We start from the raw sequence: 23,406 nt of genomic DNA on the forward strand, positions 1-23,406 counted from the left end.
CTGGGAGGAAGAGGTGTCCTCATGGACCACGGTGTTCCTGGTGGAGTGTTCAGAGGTGGCTGTGGTGGAGACAGAGGTGGCTCCTGTAGTGGCTGGGGCATGGACTGAAGTGGCTTTGGTGGAGGAGGGCAAGGTGGCCCTATTGAGCCCCCTGGACCTTTGATGGAACAGTTGGGAGGAAGAAGAGGTGGGCATGGAGGACCTGGAAGAATGGATAAACGCGAGCACCATCAGGAATGTAGCAATGCAGAGACACGCAGAGCTGCGTTGACTGCCAAATTTATTTTTTTTAAACCAGAAAATGTTTTAAATTTATAATTCCATATTTATAATGTTATTATGATTACTCCTTATCTGTACTTTAGTATTTTTCACCATTTGTGAAGAAACATTAAAAGAAGTTAAATGGGGGGAAAAAGATTGCTTTTCAGTTTCAGCTTGCATGGCCATGTTTATGGTGCCACACTATTGTACAAAGAAGAATAGCCTGTAAATGAAATGGAGAACTGCGTTTCCTCTCTTTTCCCTACACCTGCCTGCCCTCTGCTGGAGGTGCCAAAAATTAGTGACATTGTCCAAAGACTCAAACTACACTGTACAGGTGGTTTTCAACCTTTTATTCTTCCCTGCCCTACCCTTCACTGCCAGCCTTGAAGAGATGCAAAGCATTCCCATCAGGAGCAAGGATGTTCCAACTCTTAGCTGAATAGTTGTTATATCCAGATTGTGGAGAAGACGGGTGCCATTAAGCAATCACAATCATATAACCTAATTCTCTTAATTTAATTCTGGGCATGGAGTGTAACCTTCTGATAAAGCCTACTGTTGGAAGAGATGTCGAAAGTTATTTTATTAAACTATTTTTACTTTTACTTCTATTGCATAACTAAAATTTTTTCCTGCATTCTAAAAGTAAGCTCAGAGATAATAATTTTCAGCCTGGACTGAATTTTTGACTTATGCCAAATTTTGATTGACATTTTCTTCTCTCATTCAATCTCTGTAATTGTCCTCACAGCTTGGACAATTACTCTCAGAAATGTGTAATATTAAGAGCGACGTAAAGACATTTGTTATGACTGAGATTAAGAACTGTGTAACCTTTCAGTTTCTTTTCAGAACTTCCAGGTCCCCTTCCAGACTCTGAATTCCGAGATACTGCATTAATCTCCTCTTTTACTCCTGGTCATATCTACACCCCACCCTCCACAGTTTACCCTCCCATATAAGGTGATATCACTTCTCTGCCTAGTGATTTAGCACTGGCTAAGTCCACAGGAAATGCTGAACATTCTTTCCATTAAATGTGTGAATAAAATAATATATTTCATTTCCTTAAAGAAGAAGCTGTAGTTAGTACCACTTGGTCATCAGAACTGGACTTGAGATCCAGGCAATCTATGTATCTATAAACTTCTGGAATTCTGTTAAGAACTCTTGGCTCAAAACGAGGGGCAGAGATTATAGAACATTTAAAGATATGAAATTTAAAAATCCTTCATCTGCCTATCTCATGTTTTACTGTTGTTAGTAGTTTACATGTAACTTAGCATACAATGTGGTTTACTCTTCTTAGTTTTTTTTTTTTTCCTTGTAAGAATTCGGCTCACATCTCTGACCACAAGGAAAGTTATCATCATGCCCATTTTATACTTGGGGAAATTAAGACAAATGGAGAAATAGAAAGAAATGCCTGATTTTACAATAGATCTGGGAACAGAATACTGGAGCCACTGATTTATTTCACTTCATTAGAGTAGCAATTTTGTTTTTTCTCTCTCTCCCTCTCTCTCTTTCCTTCCCTCCCTTTCCTCTCTTCTTCCTTTTTCTTTCTCCCTCCTTTCCTCTTTTCTTTTTTTTTGTTTGTATACTCCTTAAAGTAGTTCTGAAAAATCATGTGACTTCTCACACATTTTTATGTTAACATCTGAATTTTTTGTCATAAATTTAAATAGTAGCAAAGAATGTAATTATATTGTAAGTATTGATATATTTTTAAATTTAATTTTATTTTTTTTCAGTGTTCCAGAATTCCTTGTTTATGCACTATACTCAGTGCTCCATGGAATACGTGCCTTCCTTAATACCCACCACCAGGCTCACCCATCCCCCCACTCTCCTCCCCTCCAAAATCCTCAGTTTGTTTCTCAGAGTCCACAGTCTCTCATGGTTTGTCTCTCCTGCCGATTTCCCCCAACTCACGTCTCCTCTCCATCTCCCAATGTCTTCTGTGTTATTCCTTATGCTCCATAAGTAAGTGAAACCATACAATAACTGACTCTCTCTGCTTGACTTATTTCACTCAGTATAATCTCTTCTAGTCCCATCCATGTTGATACAAAAGTTGGGTATTCATCCTTTCTGATGGAGGCATAATACTCCATTGTATATATGGACCATATCTTCTTTATCCATTCATCTGTTGAAGGCCTCTTGGCTTCTTCCACAGTTTGGTGACTGTGGCCATTGCTGCTATGAATATCGGGGTACAGATGGCCCTTCTTTTATCTACATCTGTATCTTTGGGGTAAATACCCAGTATTTTAGTTGAAGGGTCATAGGGTAGCTCTATTTATTTTTTTAAGATTTTATTTATTTATTTGTCAGAGAGAGAGAGAGAAAAAGCACAAGCAGGGAGAGCAGCAGGCAGAGGGAGAAGCAGGCTCCATGCTGAGGAAGGAGCCCAATGTGGGACCCGATCCCAGGATGCTGGGATCAGACCTGAGCTGAAGGCAGACATAGCTGACTGAGCCATCCAGGCGCCCTAGGATAGCTCTATTTTTAATTTCTTAAGGAATCTCCACACTGTTTTACAAAGTGGCTGCACCGACTTGTATTCCCACCAACAGTGTAAGAGGGTTCCCCTTTCTCTACATCCTCTCCAACACATGTTGTATACTGTCTTGTTAATTTTGGCCATTTTAACTGGTGTAAGGTGGTATCTCAATGTGATTTTGATTTGAATCTCCCTGATTGCTAATGATGATGAACATTTTTTCATGTGTCTGTTAGCCATTTGTATGTCTTCTTTGGACAAGTGTCTGTTCATGTCTTCTGCCCATTTTTTGATGTGATTATCTGTTTTGTGTGTGTTGAGTTTGAGGAGTTCTTTATAGATATTGGATATCAGCCCCTTGTCTGTCATTTGAGAATATCTTCTCCCATTTGCCCCTTTGTTTTGTTGACTGTTTCCTTTGCTGTGCAGAAGCTTTTGATCTTGATGAAGTCCCAAAAGTTCATTTTTGCTTTTGTTTCCTTTGCCTTTGGAGACATGTCTTGAAAGAAATTGCTGTGGCCTATGTTCTCCTCTAGGATTTTGATAGATTCCTGCCTCATGTTGAGGTCTTTTACCCATTTTGAGTTTATCTTTGTGTATGGTGTAAGAGAATGAGAATGAAGACACATCAGTCCAAAACCTATGGGATACAGCAAAGGCAGTCCTACCATCAAATATATAGCCATCCAAGCCTCACTCAAAAAAATGGAAAAATCCAGAATACACCAGCTCTCTTTACACCTTAAAGAACTGGAAAATCAACAACAAATTAAGCCAACCCCATGCACAAGAAGAGAGATAATCAAGATTAGAGCAGAGGTCAATGAGGTAAAAACGAGAGATACAGTAGAACACATCAATGAAACTAGAAACTGATTTTTTGAAAGAATCAATAAGATCGATAAACCACTGGCCAACCTAATCCAAAAGAAAAGAAGAGAGGACCCAAATTAATAAAGTTATGAATGAAAAGGGAGAGATCACGACTAACACCAAGGAAATAGAAACAATCATCAGAAATTATTAACAGTTATATGCCAATAAGTTAAGCAACCTAGATGAAATGGATGCATTCCTGGAAACCTATAAACTTCCAAAACTGATTCAGGAAGAAATTGGCAATGTGAACAGACCAATATCTAGTAATGAGACTGAAGCAGTGATCAAAAACCTCCCAAAAAACAAGAGCCCAGGACCTGACGGATTCTCTGGAGAATTCTACCAAACATTCAAAGGAGAAATAATACCTATTTTCCTGAAGCTGTTTTAGAAAAATAGAAATGGAAGGAAAACTTTCAGACTCTTTCTATGAAGCCAGCATTACCCTGATCCCCAAACAAGGTAAAGACTCCACCAAAAGGGAGAATTTCAGACCAATATCCCTGATGAATACTGATGCCAAGATTCTCAACAAGATCCTAGGATCCAACAGTACATTAAAAAGATTATCCACCATGACCATGTGGGATTTATCCATGGGATGCAAGGGTGGTTCAACATTCACAAATCAATCAGTGTGATAGAACAAATCAATAAGAGAAGAGGGAAGAACCACATGGTCCTCTCAATTGATGCTGAAAAAGCATTTGACAAGATACAGCATCCGTTCCTGATTAAACTGTTTCAAAGTATAGGGATAGAGGGAGCAATCCTCAACTTCATAAAATCTATCTATGTAAAACCCACAGCGAATGTCATCCTCAATGGGGAAAAGCTGACAGCCTTCCCTTTGAGATCAGGAACACGACGACAATGTCCACTCTCGCCACTGTTGTTCAACATAGTACTAGAGGTCCTAGCAATAGCAGTCAGACAACAAAAAGAAATAAAAGGTATTCAAATTGGCAAAGAAGAAGTCAAATTCTCTCTCTTCATAAATATTGGTATTTTAACAAAAACCTATTACATTAGCCTTTTATGTATACAATATAATTATGAAGGCAATTTTATATGTACTGTATTACTTTTAAAAACATATGAACATGTCATTTGGGATAACATGGATGGATCTTGAGGGCATTAAGCTAAGCAAACTAAAATCAGAGAAATACAAATACTGTATGATCTCATAGACAGAACACAGTTTGGTTGCCATAGGTGGGGGCGGTGGGAAGTAAGGGATGGGGAAGTAGGGGCAGTGGCAAAATGAGTGAAAATGGTCAAAAGGGATAAATTTCTAGTTTTAAAATAAGCACAGGCATGTAATATATAGCTTGACAACTATATATTAATGAGATTATATGTACAAAAGTTGCTAAGAGGGTAGATCTTAAAAGTGCTCATCACAAGAAAAAAAATTATAATGATGTGCAGAGACAGATGTTAATTGGATCTATTGTGGTGATCATTTTGTAAGAAATACATATGCCAAATCATTATGTTGTACACCTAAAACTAATGTTACATGTCAATTTTATCTCAATATAAAAAATGAGTAGTATTTTTTCTAACATTAGGGATTATTATTTTGTTTGTTTCTCCTTGAACTTGAATTTTTATTTTACTCTACCCACAGAATTTTGTTCTTTATATTTGAAAGCTGAAAAAAAATTTAATCTTCATACTTTTCTCCACAAAAAATATGTGTACATTGAAATTTAAAATCTATGCTTCCAGGCGCCTGCGTAGCTCAGTTGGTTAAACAACTGCCTTTGGTCATGATCCCGGAGTCCTGGTATCGAGTCCCGGATTGGGTTCCCAGCTCCATGGGGAGTCTGTTTCTCCCTCTGACCTTCTCCCCTCTCATGCTCTCTCTCACTGCCTCTCTCTCAAATAAATAAATAAAATCTTTTCAAAAAATAAAAAAATAAAAAATAAAAAATATGCTTCCTGTATTGATAAAGCTGAGTGTTATACAATTGAACATAACATAAATGCATTGTTAAATTTAGTAATTATTAAAAAATGTGAAATGTTACTAGAATTGTATCTCTTTTTTTAATTGTAATTTTGGTTTTTTTTTTCAGTGTTCCAAAATTCATTGTTTGTGCACCACACCCAGAGCTCCATGCAATATGTGCCCTCCACAATACCCACCACCAGGCTCACCCCACTCTCCACCCCATCCTCCAAAACCCTCAGTTTGTCTCTCAGAGTCCACAGTCTCTCATGGTTTGTCTCCCCCTCCGATTTCCTCCAACTCACTTCGTAGATCTTCTTTTTCCTTTTTTAATTAGTGCATATATCAATAGATATATATTACTTATTGCTAGAATGTGACTGGATTCTGTGGAATTGACAGCAAAAATAAGTTATTAGCTATTTTTACGTGGAAGTCTTTCAAAAGATGTATTAATGACTGTTTACTGTAGAATCCACAAACCATTCTTGTTAAGCTAATGTATATCTGAGAAATATATCACAGGATAAAATAAACTGGTAGAAAGTGGTTGACCAATGAGAACAAGCAGGAAATTAAATGCATCCAAGTAAAAAATGAATATAGATTTTCCATAACTAATTATCTTTATGAAATAGTTAATTACAAATTTTCTCTTATGAATCCTAATGAATGTGTAAGAAAATATAAAATAATAAGTTGCAATACTCTCTAATGCTTGAAAAAGTAATATTGATCAGCAGAAATACTCGGGGGAAATTTTCATCTCCTCCTTCTTAAAATTATGCAGCTGAGACACAGACCACTGCTTTGATCAAGGTGGCTTTGCTGGAGGCACTTGTAGCCTGGGGATTTCAAATGAGTGAAGGATTTGCCTTTAGTTTATGAAGTTAGGAGAAGTTGACTAGGAATGAGAAGCTGGGAAAGAGACTGGGCACAGTGCTTTGACCAAGCACATGTTCTCAGGCAGATTAGATTTAAGCATGAATAATATGGAATTTGAGGACCTGGAAATGAATTCCGTTTAAACCCACACAGTTGCCCTATCAGCCCCAATTGAAAAGCACAATAGAGACCTCTGAGACCCACAGTGTATTTTATCTAAACTTTTTAGAAAGCCCAGGAACACAAAGCCTGGCTGGGCTGTTCTGTGAAAGACCTTCACACAAGCTTGAAACCTTATGTGACAACAGCCTTCCTCGGGGAACTACAACCTTTCGGACTGGATACTGAAGTAGTAGGCTAGGAAGCAGGGCAAACAAAACATGGTAGGAGACTATTCTGTGCTTTTAATATCTTTCCATCTTTGAGTGAAAGTTTATTTCCATAAGGAAAGGAATGAAAGTTGTTATATGTCAACTGGCTGCCCAGCAAGTATTATAATAAAAACCAGAATGTAAGGGCAACATCCAGACAAGATCGTAATCATCTCAAAAATGTATCTGCTTTAAGAAGCTTTGAAGGCCAGGACTTCAATGGTTAAATATGAGTTCTTTTTAGTGATCTAGAGATGAAACAAAACTATCATGCTATTTTTCTAAGGCATTTAATAAATGTATATATTACAATCTAGAGTATCACAATAATGATTAATAATTTTTAAGGTGCTAGAATTTTAATGATTTTTAGCCTCAATTTTTAAATTGCCACAAATTTGTAAAGCATTTATAATTTTTTTGGAAAAAAGTCAATCCTGCAGCAAAACCGAATAAAATTGAAAACCTATCCTTGAGATTTAGGAAATGTAGTTGTGTAGATGTCATGCTCATTGATAAAAAGAAGATGGAAATGTGTTAGAAATAGGGCTTTGATTTTTTAAAATGTTTACTTGGCCTACACATTCACCTTTATTTTTGTCATTCTATACCATTTCTGCATGTGTGGCTAAGATATACTTATTATTAAACTATCTGATTAGGGTGGCCTAATCTTCTAATTTAAGAAACTATTTTTTTTTATTCCTGGAATTATTATTTACATATGAGTTCAAAGAGTGTGTTTTTCAGATTTACTCATACCTGTGATAATGTTAAATGAATAAATCTAAAATACAGAGGTAAAAATAGACATCGAATAAACTGATTCTGAGTCTAGATAACAAACTAATATTTTAATGTTGCTACCGAAGGGTCTCTCCTTAGTTGGAATAATATTTTATCAATATTTTCTGCTCCTCTAAGTTCTGTGAAATAATCAGCTACAATTCAATAAAATTACAACCTGAATATGGGTTGGCATATTTGTATTTATAAATGCAGAGATCCCTGCCTGTGATAGCCAGGCTCCAAGATGGCATCAATAATCCCTACCTCCTGATAGTCACAGCTTGTGGAGTCCCCTCCTACCTTGTACCAGACTTGGTCAATAGACTATGGCAAAAATGATGGTATGTCATTTCTGAGACTATGTTATAAAAGACACTGCTTAGCTGTCTCTAACCACTCAATCTAAGGGAAGCTCTGTTGTGAGGGGCCCAGGTGTTGCTAAACTTACTCTGTGCCCATGTGAGTGAGTTTGGAAGTGGATCCTCAAGCTCAAGTAGGATCTTGAGAAGGCTGCAGTTTGGCTTGGTTGCACTCTAGTGGGTAACCTTGAGCCAGAAAAACCTGGTATTTTTTCAGGAGAGTATACTAGAGGATTGAAAAAAAAATTGTATGACAGAGTCCCTGTCTCATTTATTTTATCTTTTTATGCAGTTGCTTATTGTTTTTTAGTGTAACAGTTCTATGAATTTGGATAAAAGCCTAAATTTGTACAACTACCACTACACATTCAAGATATAGAATGAGTCTATCACCCAAACAATTTCTTTTGTGGTCAAAACCTCCACGTAACCCCAGTCCTAGCACCCTGATTTGTTTTCTATCTTTATACTTTGGTCTTTTCCAAGAATGTCCTATAAATGGAATCACACAGTATACAGCTCTTCCAGCTTTTCTCTTTTTACTTAGCATAATGCATTTGATATTTATCCAACTTTCTGGGTGTATCAGTAGTTTTTTCTTTTACTGCTGAGTAGTATTCTTTTGTATGAATATGCTACACTTCATTTATCCATTCACCAATTGAAAGACAATGGGCTGTTTCCAGCTTTGGGTAGTTATGAATAAAGCCACTATAAATATTCACATACAGGTTTTCATCTTCATATTTGGCTGAGCCATATGGGCTGGGAATATGAAAAGGCCCAGACAAAAATTATGCCTGGCATACTCCTGGATGTACTCTAGTGTTATCACCATTCTCCTGTCCTATAAGAAGCCATGGAGTTTAAAGGAAAAGTTCCCCTTTGTGGGCAGAGAGGCTAGCTGACCACCAAACATTTATGCTCCCTTCTTTTTTTTTTTTTTTTAAAGATTTTATTTAATTATTTGTCAGAGAGAGAGAGGGAGAGAGAGCAAGCACAGGCAGACAGAATGGCAGGCAGAGGCAGAGGGAGAAGCAGCCTACCTGATGAGCAAGGAGCCCGATGCGGGACTCGATCCCAGGACGCTGGGATCATGACCTGAGCCGAAGGCAGCTGCTTAACCAACTGAGCCACCCAGGCGTCCCCATTTATGCTCCCTTCTATACTACAGTGCCATTGGGAAGAATTTGCCCTGTCATGAGCTATACTTTCCTGTCCAACTTAGTTAAGTATAGCCATGTTTTAGAGAATAGAACATTGCAGAATTGCTGAAAGCCATTTTCAGGCTTGACTAATCAAAACTCCCCATGCTCTTTCTCCTATACTAGCTAGATGCAAATGCCCACAGTGTTCTGGAAATTTGGGTATTTTAGATGGCACAGCCTCCACCAGCCTGGATCCCTAATGACTGTGTAGAATGGAGCTCACATCCTTCCATCCCCACATCCTGGAACCAACTGGATTATTTCATAAGCAAGAAATGAACTTCTATTTTGTTTCAGCTATTATATAGATTGAGGTCAATTTATCACAGCAAATAGCTAATCTTAAGTAACATTTTTACCTTTCCTTCCTTTGTCCATTACCTGGTCAACATGCTCTGATTATGAGATTTTTTTTTTTTTTTAAACCAGGTCTACCAGTTGTCTGTCAGTCATTCATAAGAAGCATTGTTCTACCATATATATGCAGGTGAAGGTGAGAAGCTAAAACCTAGATGATATTTATCTTATTTCTTTTCAGTGTTATAAAGATCTTATGTGATGCGTTGATTCCAAATTATTATCAGTGGTTGCCTATAATGCTCTGTTGGAAAATTTTCTAAGTCAGTGTCCAGGCTAATAGAAAAGAACACTGTGATTCATTGGCAATAGTGTCATGGGCAAGTGAGGTAAGAGTGATGGCCCAGGTTCAAAAACTCCGTCATCACTTGCGTTAAGTCAATGTCTATGGATGCATTCAGTAGAATGTTCCTAGAAATATAACCCAGATTTTTAAGTCTCAAATAAGAGACACTTACATTCAGACAACATTGTCGCCATAGCTTTTTATTTATATGAATTGTGTGATTTATTGGCAGCCTTGATAGGTGATGTTATGCATGAAGTTTAGACTTGCCTCTGCCTAGATTCTGCTTGTTTAGTCTAGTAATCAGGTATTTTCAGGACTCAAAATTTCTACTAAGACACTTTGAAGGCTCACAGACTGCCCCCAGCTGAGCAGTGAATCAGCAAATGGTTTTATTTTCTAGAATTGCAACCCAATATCTTTAATTCTATGACCAAGCAACTCCTGGTCTGGCTTATAGACTGGCCTAAAATACAAGGCAACAAAGAATAGGAAACATTCCTTAGTCAAGCTGTAAGGGGTTAAAAAGCAGACAGATCCCTAATTTCTACTGTGGGAACTAGAAATTACTTACAGAGGCTCTCAAGTGCACAAGCAGGGAGAGCGGGAGAGGGAGAAGAAGGCCTCCCGTGGAGAAGAGAGCCCAACGCAGCCCGATCCTAGAACCCTGGGATCACAACCCAAGACGAAGGCAGATGCCTAATGACTGAGCCACCCAGGTGCCCCAACAGGTGCTTGGCTTTCTTAAGCTACATAGTCTTAGTTACTATTTTCTAGATGATGAAATGATAAAGTTTAGATACCTATATCTGAGTCCAACTAATACTGTTACCCCTCAAAAATATTAGCACAATCTGTTAAAAAAACACATTAAAGATTTTCCATTTTCATGAGATAGGAAAATATTGGCAGCATTGGAAAGAGTAATATCTTTCAACACAAAATAAGATTGATGTTAGCCAAGAAATTCAGGTAATTTCTAATCATGAAGAAAGTCAAACACATCTATATTGAAGGATATTCTGCAAATAACTGGCCCAGAGTCTTTTTAAAATGTCAGTCTCAGGGCGCCTGCGTAGCTCAGTGGGTTAAAGCCTCTGCCTTCGGCTCAGGTCATGATCACAGGGTCCTGGGATCGAGCCCCTCATCGGGCTTTCTGCTTGGCAGGGAGCCTGCTTCCCCCTCTCTGCCTGCCTTTCTGTCTACTTGTGATCTCTGTCAAATAAATAAATAAAATCTTTAAAAAAAAATGTCAGTGACATGAAGGAATTGGAAAAAAAACTCTGAAGAAGTTGCTTTAGATTAAAAGAGAACTAAAAAGGTATAACAGCTAAATGCAACATGTGATCTTTGAATCTTGGATAAAGCAGAATAAAGACAAAAAAGATGAGTATTTTTTGGTATGTTGGAGAAATTGGAACATAAATTTTGTATTAGATAATAGAATTGTATCAGCGTTAAGTTTCTTGAGTGTGATAATTGTAGAAGAAGGTAGAAGAATGTCCTTTTTCTTAGAAGATATGTGCTGTACTATTTAAGAACATGGTTTCAAAATGTCTGTCACTCACTCTCAAATGTTCAGGAAAAAAATATGTGTGTGTATTATACATGGAGAAATAAAACAAATGTGGTAATAGCTAGTGAATCTAGGTGAAATGCATATAGGCATTTATTGTTCTAGTTTTATAACTTTTTGTTTGAAAATTTCAAATTAAAATTTGAGGAAAATAAATGAACTAGGAACATTTTAGATAATTTATATTTAACTTATTTTTATCAAATTTCAAGTTTGATGGCAATTGGTAATCTTAGATGTTTTAAGTTATAAAAATATATGGAAAATTTGGCAAGTAGGGAGAGAATTTACCCATTACCCTATCATTTCTAATACAGATATTATACTTTTTTCTTCCTTCCCAATTTTTTTCCTATGTGCATACGTAAATGACATCACATTGCAACATTTTTCATTGGATAATCTGAATCATTTTCACCTAGTTTTCATCTAGTTTTCCAACTAATATTATATCCTAAGTATTTCCTGTAATATTATATGTTAAGCACTCACAACAACCACTTTTAATAATTTCCTGGTAACTTTGGAGGAAATACGTGCTTTCTTTAACAATTCCATAATTTAGGTTTCTAATAAGTTACTTTCAAAGAGTAGCTTTTTCCATATAGTGGATTCTAATCTTGGCATAGATTTCCACAGGTGAGGTGGCTGGATCAAATGACCATTTATGGAGGACTAGAAACACTCTGCCATGATTTATTCTTTTAAACTCCTAGTGAGTTAATGAGAGCTTAATGAAAATGGGTCATTCCAAACAGTTACATTTCTTTGGGCCTGAATACTTTTTAGATTTCTAACACCTCTTCCTTGCCCTGTCCCTATCAACTAGTTGGGGGACTTTGGGTCTTTCTTTGCCACCATCTGTTCCTTTAGATGGCTTCTTTCAAACTAAGATCCTGGACACCAGAGGTCAATGAGAGTGGTAGAGGGTCTTTAAACTTTTCAACATTTCACCAGCCTAATAGAAATCATACATTTACTCACAATGAAGCTCATGTGAGTGAGCTTAGACCTGCAGTTTCTGGCCCCAGTTGAGCCTTGATATAACAAAATCTTGCCCAACAACTCAACTGCAACCTGAGTCTCTGAGCCAGAACCCAACCCTGCTGCTCTCAGGTTCCTGATCCCATAAGATTTTGTGAGATAATACAAGTTTGTTGCTTTTAGCTGTCAGTATATAGAGTAATTTATTACATTGCAATAGATTAACTAATGCAGATTTTGGAAATGGGATGTGGCCTTAACAAAAACATGAAATATGGACAAAAGACTTGAACAAGCACTTCATAAAAGAAGATGTCTAAGTGATTAATGAGCTTGTGAAAAGGAGCTCATCATTAGTTATCAGGAAAAGGCATATTAAAGCCCACAATGAAATACCACTACACAAACACAAAAACACAAAACAGAAAGGTTAAAATTAAGCAGATTGACAATTCCAAGTGTTGCCAAGGATGTAAAGTAACTGGACTCTTATACATTGCTGGCGGGAGTATAAAGTGGTGCAACCACTTTGAAAAACTGATAAAATTTACAAAGACCTACCTAGTGCCAGAAAGTACACTCCTAGGTTTATACCAAAAGAACTGATTGCATATATCCAAAAAGATAAGAGTACATAAATGTTCGTAGCAACTTTATTCATTATATGCCTAAACTCCAAATAACCAGGAGAACAGGTAAACAAAATGTGACTCAGGCGATGGAATACTATGCAGCAATAAAACAGGTGAAGCATAGTGCAGCAACTTGGATGATTCTCAAAGACATCATTTTGAGCAAAAATAGTCTATCCTGTATGAGTCCATTTACATGATTTTCAAAATCACGTAAAACCAATCTGTAGTGATAAAAGTGACAGTAGTGGTTCCCCCAGGATTGGTAAATTGTATTGGCTGGAAGATAAGAGGGAAGTCTTCAGGGTGATAGAAATGTTCCATATTTTGACCTGGATGGTGGTCACAGTGGGCTATACATGCATGTCTTAGCCCATTCGTGTTGCTATAACAAAATATCAGAGACTGGGTAGCTTATAAACAATGGAAATTTATTTCTCACAGTTCTGGAGACTAGAAATTTGTGATCAGAGTGCCAGGATGGTGATGGCCCTCTTCCAATGGTGGACTTCCTTTGTCTTCATGTAGCAGGAGGCAAGGGAGCTCTTTTGGGTCTTTTTTTATAATATATCCGCCCTCATGACTTAGTCACCTACCAAAGGTCCCACCTCTCAATACCATCACCTTGGGGATTAGTTTTTAACACATGAATGGGGGGCATATTCAAACCAGAGCAATGTGTAAAAAAAATTTCACAAAACCATACCCATAAGATTTGTTCATTTTACTACTATATGTAAATTATATCTCACTAATACCTTGTTAAAAAAATTCAAAGTCTTTTCTGTGGTCCATAAGGCCCTAGGGATAGCAACTTTGGCTCCCTCTTTGACTTCATCTCTTGGCACTTTTCTCCTTATTCATTCTCCAAACACGCTAGCTTTCTTCTGGGTCCTCTAACACATCAAGCATGCTGCCACCTTTGGATTGTCTTCCCTGTGTCTGTAATCTCTGTCCTCAAATACCATCCTTCACTTTATTCAGGTCTTTGTCACAGTCACAGTTCTCTGGAAAACAGAGCCTCAGGCATGGACTGTTAGTGCTTTATTTGGGAGGTAAATCCAACATAGCTGGTAACTTAGTATGTTTGTTTCCTAGGGCCGCTGTAACAAAGTACTATGAACATGGTCTCCCTAAAACAATAGACATTTATTGTCTTGCAGCTCTGGAGGCTAGAAATCCAAAATAAAGATGTTGGCAGGGCCACATGCCCTCTGAAAACTGTAGAGGAGATCATTCCTTGCCTCTTCCGGCTTCTGGTGTTTGCTGGCAATCCCTGATGTTCCTTGCCTGGTAGATGGATCATTCCAGTCTTCCTCTCTGTCATCATATGGCCATCTTCTCCCTCTATGTCCTGTCTTTTCTTCTTATAAGGGCATCAGCTGTATTAGGTTAGGCTCCATCCTGATGATCTCATCTTAACTTGATTACATCTGCAAAGACCCTCTTTCCAAATAACATACTGGGGTTAAGACTTCAACATATCTTTTGGGGAACGCAGTCCAAATTATAACACTCGGGAAGCAAATAGGTTTGGTCACACAGGTTGACTTCAGAGAGGCTGTATGGAGAAATCATATACTGGAACAGTCCATCAGAGGGAAAAAAGAAGAGGAAATTTATCTGCCCAGAATATCCAATCTCCTGTCTCCCTCTGGTCAAAGTTCATTCAGGGGAAATTAAATCCTCTGCATTTCTGTATTTCATCCTTTAGCCCCATTGGCAGTTGTTCAGGAGGCAAGGCCTATGGCTTGGCATTTCAGCTGAGTTTGGAGAGGGTTGGGGAGAGCAGTCAGATATTCTAGACCTGTGGCTTGTGATCCTCAGGCAGAGAAACCACAGGGGTCTGCATGGGGTCTGTTAGTTGCTATAACAGCCAAGAAAAGCCAGTGGCTGAGGCTGAGACAGGTGTTGTATACATGGGCCCGTGCTCTGCTCAGACGTTGCATTATCAGGGAGGTCTTTTCTGACTACTTTATATCAAATAGAATCCCCTTCATCATCTCTGTATTCTCTGATTTTGCTTAATTGTCCCTTGCAGAGTATCCCCACTGGACAGATCCTATATTTATATATTTATCTGCCTATATCTTATTTTACCCACTACAATATTCCATGCAAGTCGGGTATTTGTCTGTTCTCTGCTCCTCCCTCAGTGCCTAGCATAGTGCCTGACACATTTGTAGGAGCTCAATGACTATTTACTGACTTAAATGACTGGATGAATTAATGGTGTAAAGAAATGAAAAGGGTCCTGTCTCTACAGTCTTTTGGGAGGTAACTGAGGGTGGCAGTGCCATTATCTTAGGCACAGACACACCTATCACAAACAGGTCCAAGCCTAGGTTCACCTGAAGGGAAAGCTCCAATGAAGAGCTGACAGAATCAGGGCTGTGAAGTCTCTGGTCCATCAGGCAGAGGAAGGGCTGATAGAGTTGGAATCTCCCTCTTGTAAACTCGAAGAGTTGAAAGGGTGTGGCCCCCCTTGCTCTGCAGAGACACAGCAAAGAATCCAGTTATTTCTTCTTGACGTCTTCCTAAGCCTCCTGAGTTATTTTCTGCCTCTGGAACTGAACTAGTACTTCTAATCCAGAAATGCCAGTAAATATATCTTCTTTAGTAGTGTGGCACTACCATATTTTTTTATGTGAAAACTGGTGCACCTAAACAAAAAAGCTTAACTCATTATTATTTTATTGTACAGCCAAAATTTTTAAATGAAAACCCTCTGTCTTACTTCCTTCAAGTTCTGCATGCTCTTGGTTTAATATAATCAATAAGATTTTTAGTCACAAACTCTCTTTTCTGTACTTATTTTCTTTATGGAATCCACTATATAATCTATTTTTGAAATACACTGGAGCCCACGTTGGATTACAGATGAAAAGGAGATTGTCACAAATGTTAGGTGGCTGTAATTCACTTGAAATTGTTTTCATGGTAATTTTCCTTATTAATGTGAAAAATGCGTATAATAACAAAGGCAGAGATTTTTCTGAGTTGGATAATATACTATGCTTCTCTCACATAATATCAAAAAGCAATGGCAGCTTGTTATTTCACCAAAATAGATTTACTCCACTGGAAAATAGGCCTAAGACTAATGTTGTCACATGGTGACATTTTCCTCCCTCCAAACTATTTACCCAAGCTTGTTATTGCCACTTTACCAAGTCAACTTGAAGAAGTGGCATATGGAACACTTCCACACATAAGGTGGCCTTTGTTCAGGTAAGGAAGGCTTTAGCTCTGGTGTGGTGCTGAACCTGATTAGTTCCGCACCTAGTTAGAGCAGAGCAATTCACCTACCAATGATTTTCACAGTTTCTGGTTGCAGAGGAACTGTCCCTTCTGAAAATATGGCCAGGTGGAGGATTCAAGCTCTTTCACAGGCAATTCTCTGTAAGCAGGGGGTTCAGTGAACTGATAGAAATCACTGCCAGTTTTCTTTACAGAGATCAGTATGCTTCTTTAGAATATAATTTTACTTCTGGAGCAAAAGACTTTTCTTCTCTTTTAGGACTTATTTCCATAACTAAGTCATAAATTTTAACTCTCAATAATATTTTTTCCAAGAAGGTTTATTTTAACTATGCCTCTTGGCTGTGTACTTTAATTTACCTTTCAGTAAAACAGAAGACTATTACTGCACATAGCCTCTTTTTAGGGAATATAAAAACTGACAACTTAAAATTTTACATTAGTTCACTCTGAATCTGGAAACTGGAAGGCAGTCACGAGATAATCCCCAAGGCAATTTTTCGTTGTTTTACATATTTCATTGTTTACTTAATTCCAGTGCCCCCAGACTGAATATATCTAAAATGCAATTAAAATTAATAGCTAATTCCTTGTTAATTGGCCCTTCTATGCCATAATGATACAAATACCAAAAATAAACAATTCTGCTTCTAAAACTCACAAAGAAGCCTAATATTGAGCTTCTAAATATGGGTCATTTATGACTTTGCCTTATTGATAAAATTTTTATGTTATCATAACCAAAATGTTAGCCACTTTCTTATCTCTGCTTATTGTTGTTTTAAGATTTTAATTCCAATAACCTCCTTCAAATTGACCAATTTTTGAAGTTTTAAACCAAGACCACAAATTTTATTATAACCCACAAATTTGGCCTCTCCTAGTCAGTTATTTTTAATTATGCATTTCTTTTTCAGAAAGCTCAAGAGACCATGTGAGCTACACTTTCCTAATGAGTGTGGTATTCCTTACAGCTCCCAGGTGAATAGCCCTGCCTGGAAAAGGCAATTGTGTTGGTTGAATAGGCACTAATGTTGAAGGTATGGAAAAGAAGTTGGCTTGATTCAATTTTCACTAGCCTGTCACAGATGCTAAATTCAAGTTTCATCTGGGGCACCGAAATAGGATAGATATGCAATTCCAGAGGGAGGTGCTAAGACGTAGGCTTTCAATGAAAATACCAAAGACCAGTTTCATGAGTCTACAACTTCTCACTGAAGGAAGAAATAAAAGTGCCTAGGAAGTGGAAACTGAAGGAGGATTTCATAAGGAGTATTTTCTTGGTGAGAGCGGTGTTATGACTCCTACCACCAGGAGTGGGGAAAAGAAGGGCTTCAACGGGCCACTTAGAGAACAGTTCCCTAAAGTTGAGGGCATGGGGACCATGCTCTCATTTGAAGAATGACAGAGGTAGGTAGACATAGAGTGAATGGAGAAAAGATTGTGAGACCATGTCTAAAATAGTCCTCAGGAAACTTTAGTGTTTCTTGTGGAGGCAGATCTTCCCTTATATCCCACACAGTCAAAATTCATATTTAACAGATGCCAAGACCCTTTAGTATAACAGATCTCAATTGATTGTCACCAGGTTCCCATGAAATTCAGAGGGCAGAGGCTATTTATCTGGATTGTACAGAAATTAATAATCACACCGGTAGTTAAGAGTTATAGAGCATACATTATGTGCCTGGAACTTATGCTGAATCCTGTTATCATCATATTCATGCATAATACCATTAATGTCTCCACTTTACAGACGTCAAAACAGAGTCTTAAACTAAGTAATTCATGTAAGGTCAAACAGTAGAGAATGGAGCTACAACTTAATCTTGACTGTCTCTCAAATTCCTAATTTTGGACCTCTGCTCAGGTGAACAAAATGGAACTTGGACATTAAGTAACTCACTCAAAGATCTACAACTAGTAATAACTGGCATTAATGAACTTGGGTCTTATAACTTTTTCTCATCTCATTGGAGATCTTCAGTGAAGATCTCAGCTTTCTTACAGAAAAAGAATTCACTAATCTATAGGAAGAAGATTAAACAAATATTTTTTGTCAATGAAAAAACAGGCCTCAAAGGAAGATACTTTAAATAAATTATATTTTGTAGTTATTACATTTTTAATGAGGGTATTTTTAAATATGTACAGCACTTTTCCCTTCCAAGTAGAAAAAGTAGCCTATAAAATAATGCTTTCAAGTTTGTATGAATGCATGTATCTCTCTGTCTATCTATAGTTGAGCCTTGAACAACATGAGTTTGAACTGCAGGGGTTTCACTCATATGTGGATTTATTTTGATAAATCCAGATGTACAGTAAATGTACTTCCTCTTATGATTTTCTTTTTTTAAAAAAGACTCATTTATTTATTTGAGAGAGAGCATGCACATGCATGTGTGAGCAAAGGGAGAGGGAGAGAGGGTCTTAAGCAAACACCATGCTGAGCACTGAGGCAGAGCCCGAGGCAGAGCCTCAGCAGAGCTGATCTCATGACCTCCAAGACCATGACCCCCAAGATCACGACCCCGGTTGAAACCAAGAGTCGGATGCCCAATGACTGGACCACACAGGCATCCGTTCCTTATGATCTTCTTAATAACTTCTTCTTTTTCTAGTAGAAAGAAATTCTTTGTTGTAAGAATATAGTGCACAATACATATAATATACACAATGCAGGTGAGCTGACTGACTGCTATTGATAAGGCTTCTGGTCAACAGTACATTATTGGTAGGAAAGTTTTTGGTGAGTCAAAAATTGTATGCAGATTTGGCCGCACGGAGGTGGGGGTTTTGGGGACGCAAGGGTGAGAGGGTGGAGGTGTGTGTGGTGTGTATGTTTGTTCCCCTAACCCTGTCTTGGTATAAGGGTCAACTGTATACATAATTGAATGTAAGTAGCTAGTTATATGCATATTTTTATGGGTGTATATGTGATTGTACTTTTTTAAAATAGAAAATTCAGAATAAAATGCACTAAAGCATTAGAGTTAAATTATTATCTCTAGGTGGTAGAATTATGGGCAACTGTACTTTTTCTCCTATAGTTTTCTTTGTTTTCCTCCAAAAGATCAGTGCATGTTCTTTTTATTTCTCCTACCAGACAGGTTTATTATTTTTTATTATTATTTACTTTTTCAGTCTTGAGATAGAATTTGCATATCACAAAATTCATCCATTTTAAAATACACTACTCAATAACTGTTAAATTTACAGAGTTGTGCATCCATCACCACAACCCATTTTAGGACATTTACAGTTCCAAAAAAAAGATTTCTTGGGCCCATTTGCAGTCACTCCCCATTCACACCCTCCAGACCTAGGCAATTCCAAATCTACTTTCTGTCTTTATAGACTTGCCTATTCTGGAAATTTTATCTAAATGGAATCACAAAGTATGTGGTCTTTTTTAGTCTGGCTTGATTTACATTCTTTGAAAGAAAGAAAAAGAATAAATATTCTCCAGTTTTTTGCCTTTCCCAACAAAACCAAAAAAATCCCTTATTTTCTTCCTCTTCTTAATGGGATGATCATGCAACAGCTCCTTTTACTTTTATAATTCTTGACCAGCAGTCAAATCCCTTTTAGACTACAGGAGTAATTTGTAGAACAGCAAATTTATTCCTGACATTTAAAGGGTCCTTCTATCTTTCTTCCTCACAAGTTTCCCTATTTTTACATACAAAATTATAAACCATTTTGTTCTCACCTGGGCATCATTTTTTTTACTTGTCTTCTATTCTCATTCTTTTGACTGAACCAGTGACTCCATCTCCAAGTGCAAGGGCTTTGGGACCTAAATCTGATTCAAGAACCCTCAGTATAGCAGCTGGGCTCTTGAGAGCAAATTATCAATCTTTCCTGAGGCTTAGTGTCCTTGTGCTAGTGAGTATACTGGAGTTACTGGTACTTACCACCATGGCTGAGTGGGGACATGTGAGGGCTCTGGGTAAACCAATGATCCAACTGCTGCTCCCTTGAAAGAATATTCTTTAAATAATTCTTCAACTTCTATTTCAAGGAAAGGCAGATTCCCCATAGAGAAAATAGTGGCTTTGATGTTCCATGCTCCCTGGAATACACATTAGTATCCTTGAACTCTCACTCCCACTCCAAGTAGCTCATCAGTGTCTTCCTTGCAACCCAATCAATACTCTCCCTGAAAGTACTGATACATACAATGTACTGTGTTTCATTACATTTTCAGAGATATTTGTCCCTTTTTGTGGAGTACTGCCTTGGACAGGTGTCCTTCTGGCTTGGCTTCATAGAATGTTCTGAAGATTAAATGAGATAACACTTGTAGAGAACTCTGCATAGCATCTAACGCTTGGTGGATGTTCAATAAATGATGACTATTATTAGTATTATGGCCAAAAACTATGTCAACTCAGAACCTCTGGTAATGACACGTCATATGAAGTCATTTTCCCTCTAGTTCCTTACTTACATGTATTCTCTGAGTGAAGGCATTTTGAGAAAGCATTTGGTTGAAATGTTCTCAATAGCTCTTTATAAATGAATCTTAATAAATACAGGAGACCCCTTTCCTCCTTCATACCTATCTCATTAAAAAAAACAACAACAGAAATACATTTGATACTCTCTGCATACTATAACATTTTAAATATTACTTACTTAAAACATGATAGAAATGAACAGGATGGAGGTCAACCCGGGACAAGCGCTGAGCAGGGAGGGTTGCTGAGGGAATATGCTGGCAGGTCTGAAACCAGATCCTGGCTATTAAGCAGAGGGGAAAACGGCAAATTCTTTGGAGGAGTTTTATTAGGATAAAAGAAATCCAGAATGCACCTGCTGTTTCATTCTCCAATCCTCTGGAAACTTCTCTGAGCAGGGGACTGAGGGCAGGGCAGAAGAGAAAAAAGCCAAAGTGAGGTTAGCTATGCTATGTCTCTTTCTCCATTATCTACCCCTAAATCACACCATAAATATAAACAGCGTTTGGCAATAGTCCAGAAGATTTAACTTGTCCCCAAATTCCTAAATAAGTGTTAGAGCTTAATCTGATTTTTGGCAGAATGTAAGCAAACAACTTCTAGGCATAACATTTGTTGTGCGCTCCCTACCAGAGACAGGCCCTAGTGAATTGTGGGGCCAACCATCCAAGTTCACCTGAGGGCTTTGGGATCTTGCCGGCCCTTCCCAGAACCCTCAGTTCTGCTTGTGGCTCCACTACTCCCCATTCTTAACTGTGTTTCTTTTCATCATGCAGGTGATGGAAGCCCCGGGAGGCCCCGGGCTCAAGGCCAGAGGCTTGGGTTTACCATTCCCTCAGTCACCACTGATGACCATTGCAGCCCACTGGCTTCCCTTCCCTGCTTCCAACCACGCCTGCACCGCCTCTCCATTCCATTCCAGCCCTACCTCATCCTTCAGGAGAAACCGTCCCCTGGATTCCACCCTCGGTGACTAGTGTAGGTATTCCCACCCCAAGCCACGGTAACCTCCTCTTCATTCATTTTTAAAGCGGAAACGGGAAAGGTGAGCAAAAACCTCCAGCAAGTTTTGACAACCGCTGAGGAAGACTAACGGGTTTCTAAGGAAACAGAGGCAGCAGCCATTTTAGTGGCATTCGCCGTATGAAAAATATATACTCTGACAGCCACCCCCTCGCCCCCTCCCCACGCGTGGCGCCTTCCCTCCGTCCACGCTTCTGAGGCCCGGAGGTGAGGGGCGCGGCCCAGGTCTCCCCGAGACGTTGCGATCACCTGTCGCAGGTGGCGGGCCACGCAGGGTTGCCCCTCGTCCCCTCCCCGCAGCGGGCGGGACCGCGGGGCTCCCCACCCCCCGGGCGCCGCAGTGCAGCGGCGGGCGGGCGGCTCGGGCCCTCCCGGTCCCCGCGTCCCGCCCCTCGAGTCCCCTCCCTCGCGGGCCCCCCGCCCGGGAGGCCGCGGGAGCCCGCTGGGAGGGCGGGCCCGTAGCCGCCTCACAGGTCGCGAAGGCGGGCCGCGAGGAGCGGGTCCGCGCCGCGGGCTAGGCGGAGGCAGAGGCAAAGCGAGCGCGGGAGGTCGCCGCAGCCGGGGACACCGCGCGCCGCTGCCCAACATGGTCGCTGCGCACGCTGCCCATTCTTCCTCTTCAGCCGAGTGGATCGCCTGCTTGGATAAAAGGTAGCTCCGGCAGGGCCCCCGCCGAGCCTAGACTCTGCGGCTCTGCCCCTGCCCTGAGACCGCCGCGGGAACTACCGCCCGGGCCGCGGCCCCTCACCTGGGAGCAGCCGGCCGGGCTCCGCGCTGGGGAGGGGGCTGAGGAGTGAGGGGTGGGGGGGTGGCACCGGGACCCCCGCCTCCCGTGGGCGCCACCCGCACGAGATTCTTCCACGTAGTGGAGAAAATGCAGGGCAGTGGGGTGTGGAGGCAGCGTCCGGCGCTGCAGTCCCCCCAGCCCTCCTTCACCTTGCTGCCCCCCGCGCGCGCCCGCCAGCCCGCCCCCGGCCCGCCGCTCGGGGCTGCGCTCTTGGGTGGGGGGTTATTCTCCCTTGGCATCACGGGACAGAATAGCCTCGTACCTTCTTCCGGGTGTTCAGACCGTAGGGGTAAATGTAATTTAAGTTTTAAGGAGGGGTGAGGGGGAAAGGCAGGTGCGGAGTAACATTCCTTTTTTGTTCCTGAAAGCAAAGTGTGAGGGACCCAGCGGAGCTGTCAAGTGCCTCGCTGAAATTCTCAGCTCCTGCCCCCGCAGCCGCTTGCTCAAGGGCTGTGTTAGGAAGGTCACGCGGGAGACCGCCTTCTTCTGAATACCTGCTTCTCAGGGAAAGACCCTTACTCTAAAAAATTTAAACCATAAAGCACTGTAACTCCCGACGACAGCTTATATGAGGAGGGTGCCCCGGTGTAATTGCGGGCTGCAATTGTTTCCAGGCTCTGACAGCATAATTTTCTGTTTGTCCAGATTGTGGGTTTAACAGTAAACATTACACAATATGTTAGCAATTATACTTTATTACCCTGATTAAAAGGTGATGCATCTGAAGTTTTAAAAACTGAGCGAGAGATCTTGCGGAGTGAACTGCCTCTGAATTTTTGAGTTGGATGCGGCAGGGCAATGATTCATGTC

The 23,406-nt window shown here is 39.7% G+C and overlaps 1 protein-coding gene across 2 annotated transcripts in view; it reads left to right on the forward strand.

Moving 5' to 3' along the window:
- Window positions 1–22,333: 22,333 nt before the first annotated feature.
- The window catches only part of LOC111158917 (Rap guanine nucleotide exchange factor 4), a 296,800-nt gene continuing 295,727 nt past the window's right edge, over window positions 22,334–23,406 (forward strand). For both annotated transcript variants that reach the window (XM_022521284.1, XM_022521347.1), the window contains exon 1: window positions 22,334–22,460. In XM_022521284.1, coding sequence (XP_022376992.1) covers window positions 22,396–22,460 — 65 coding nt within the window. In that variant the 5' untranslated portion in view covers window positions 22,334–22,395. The remainder of the gene's footprint in view (window positions 22,461–23,406) is intronic.

The sequence above is a fragment of the Enhydra lutris genome, unplaced genomic scaffold (assembly GCF_002288905.1).
Source record: "Enhydra lutris kenyoni isolate GAN:26980312 unplaced genomic scaffold, ASM228890v2 scaffoldscaffold1, whole genome shotgun sequence".
NCBI lineage: Eukaryota > Metazoa > Chordata > Mammalia > Carnivora > Mustelidae > Enhydra > Enhydra lutris.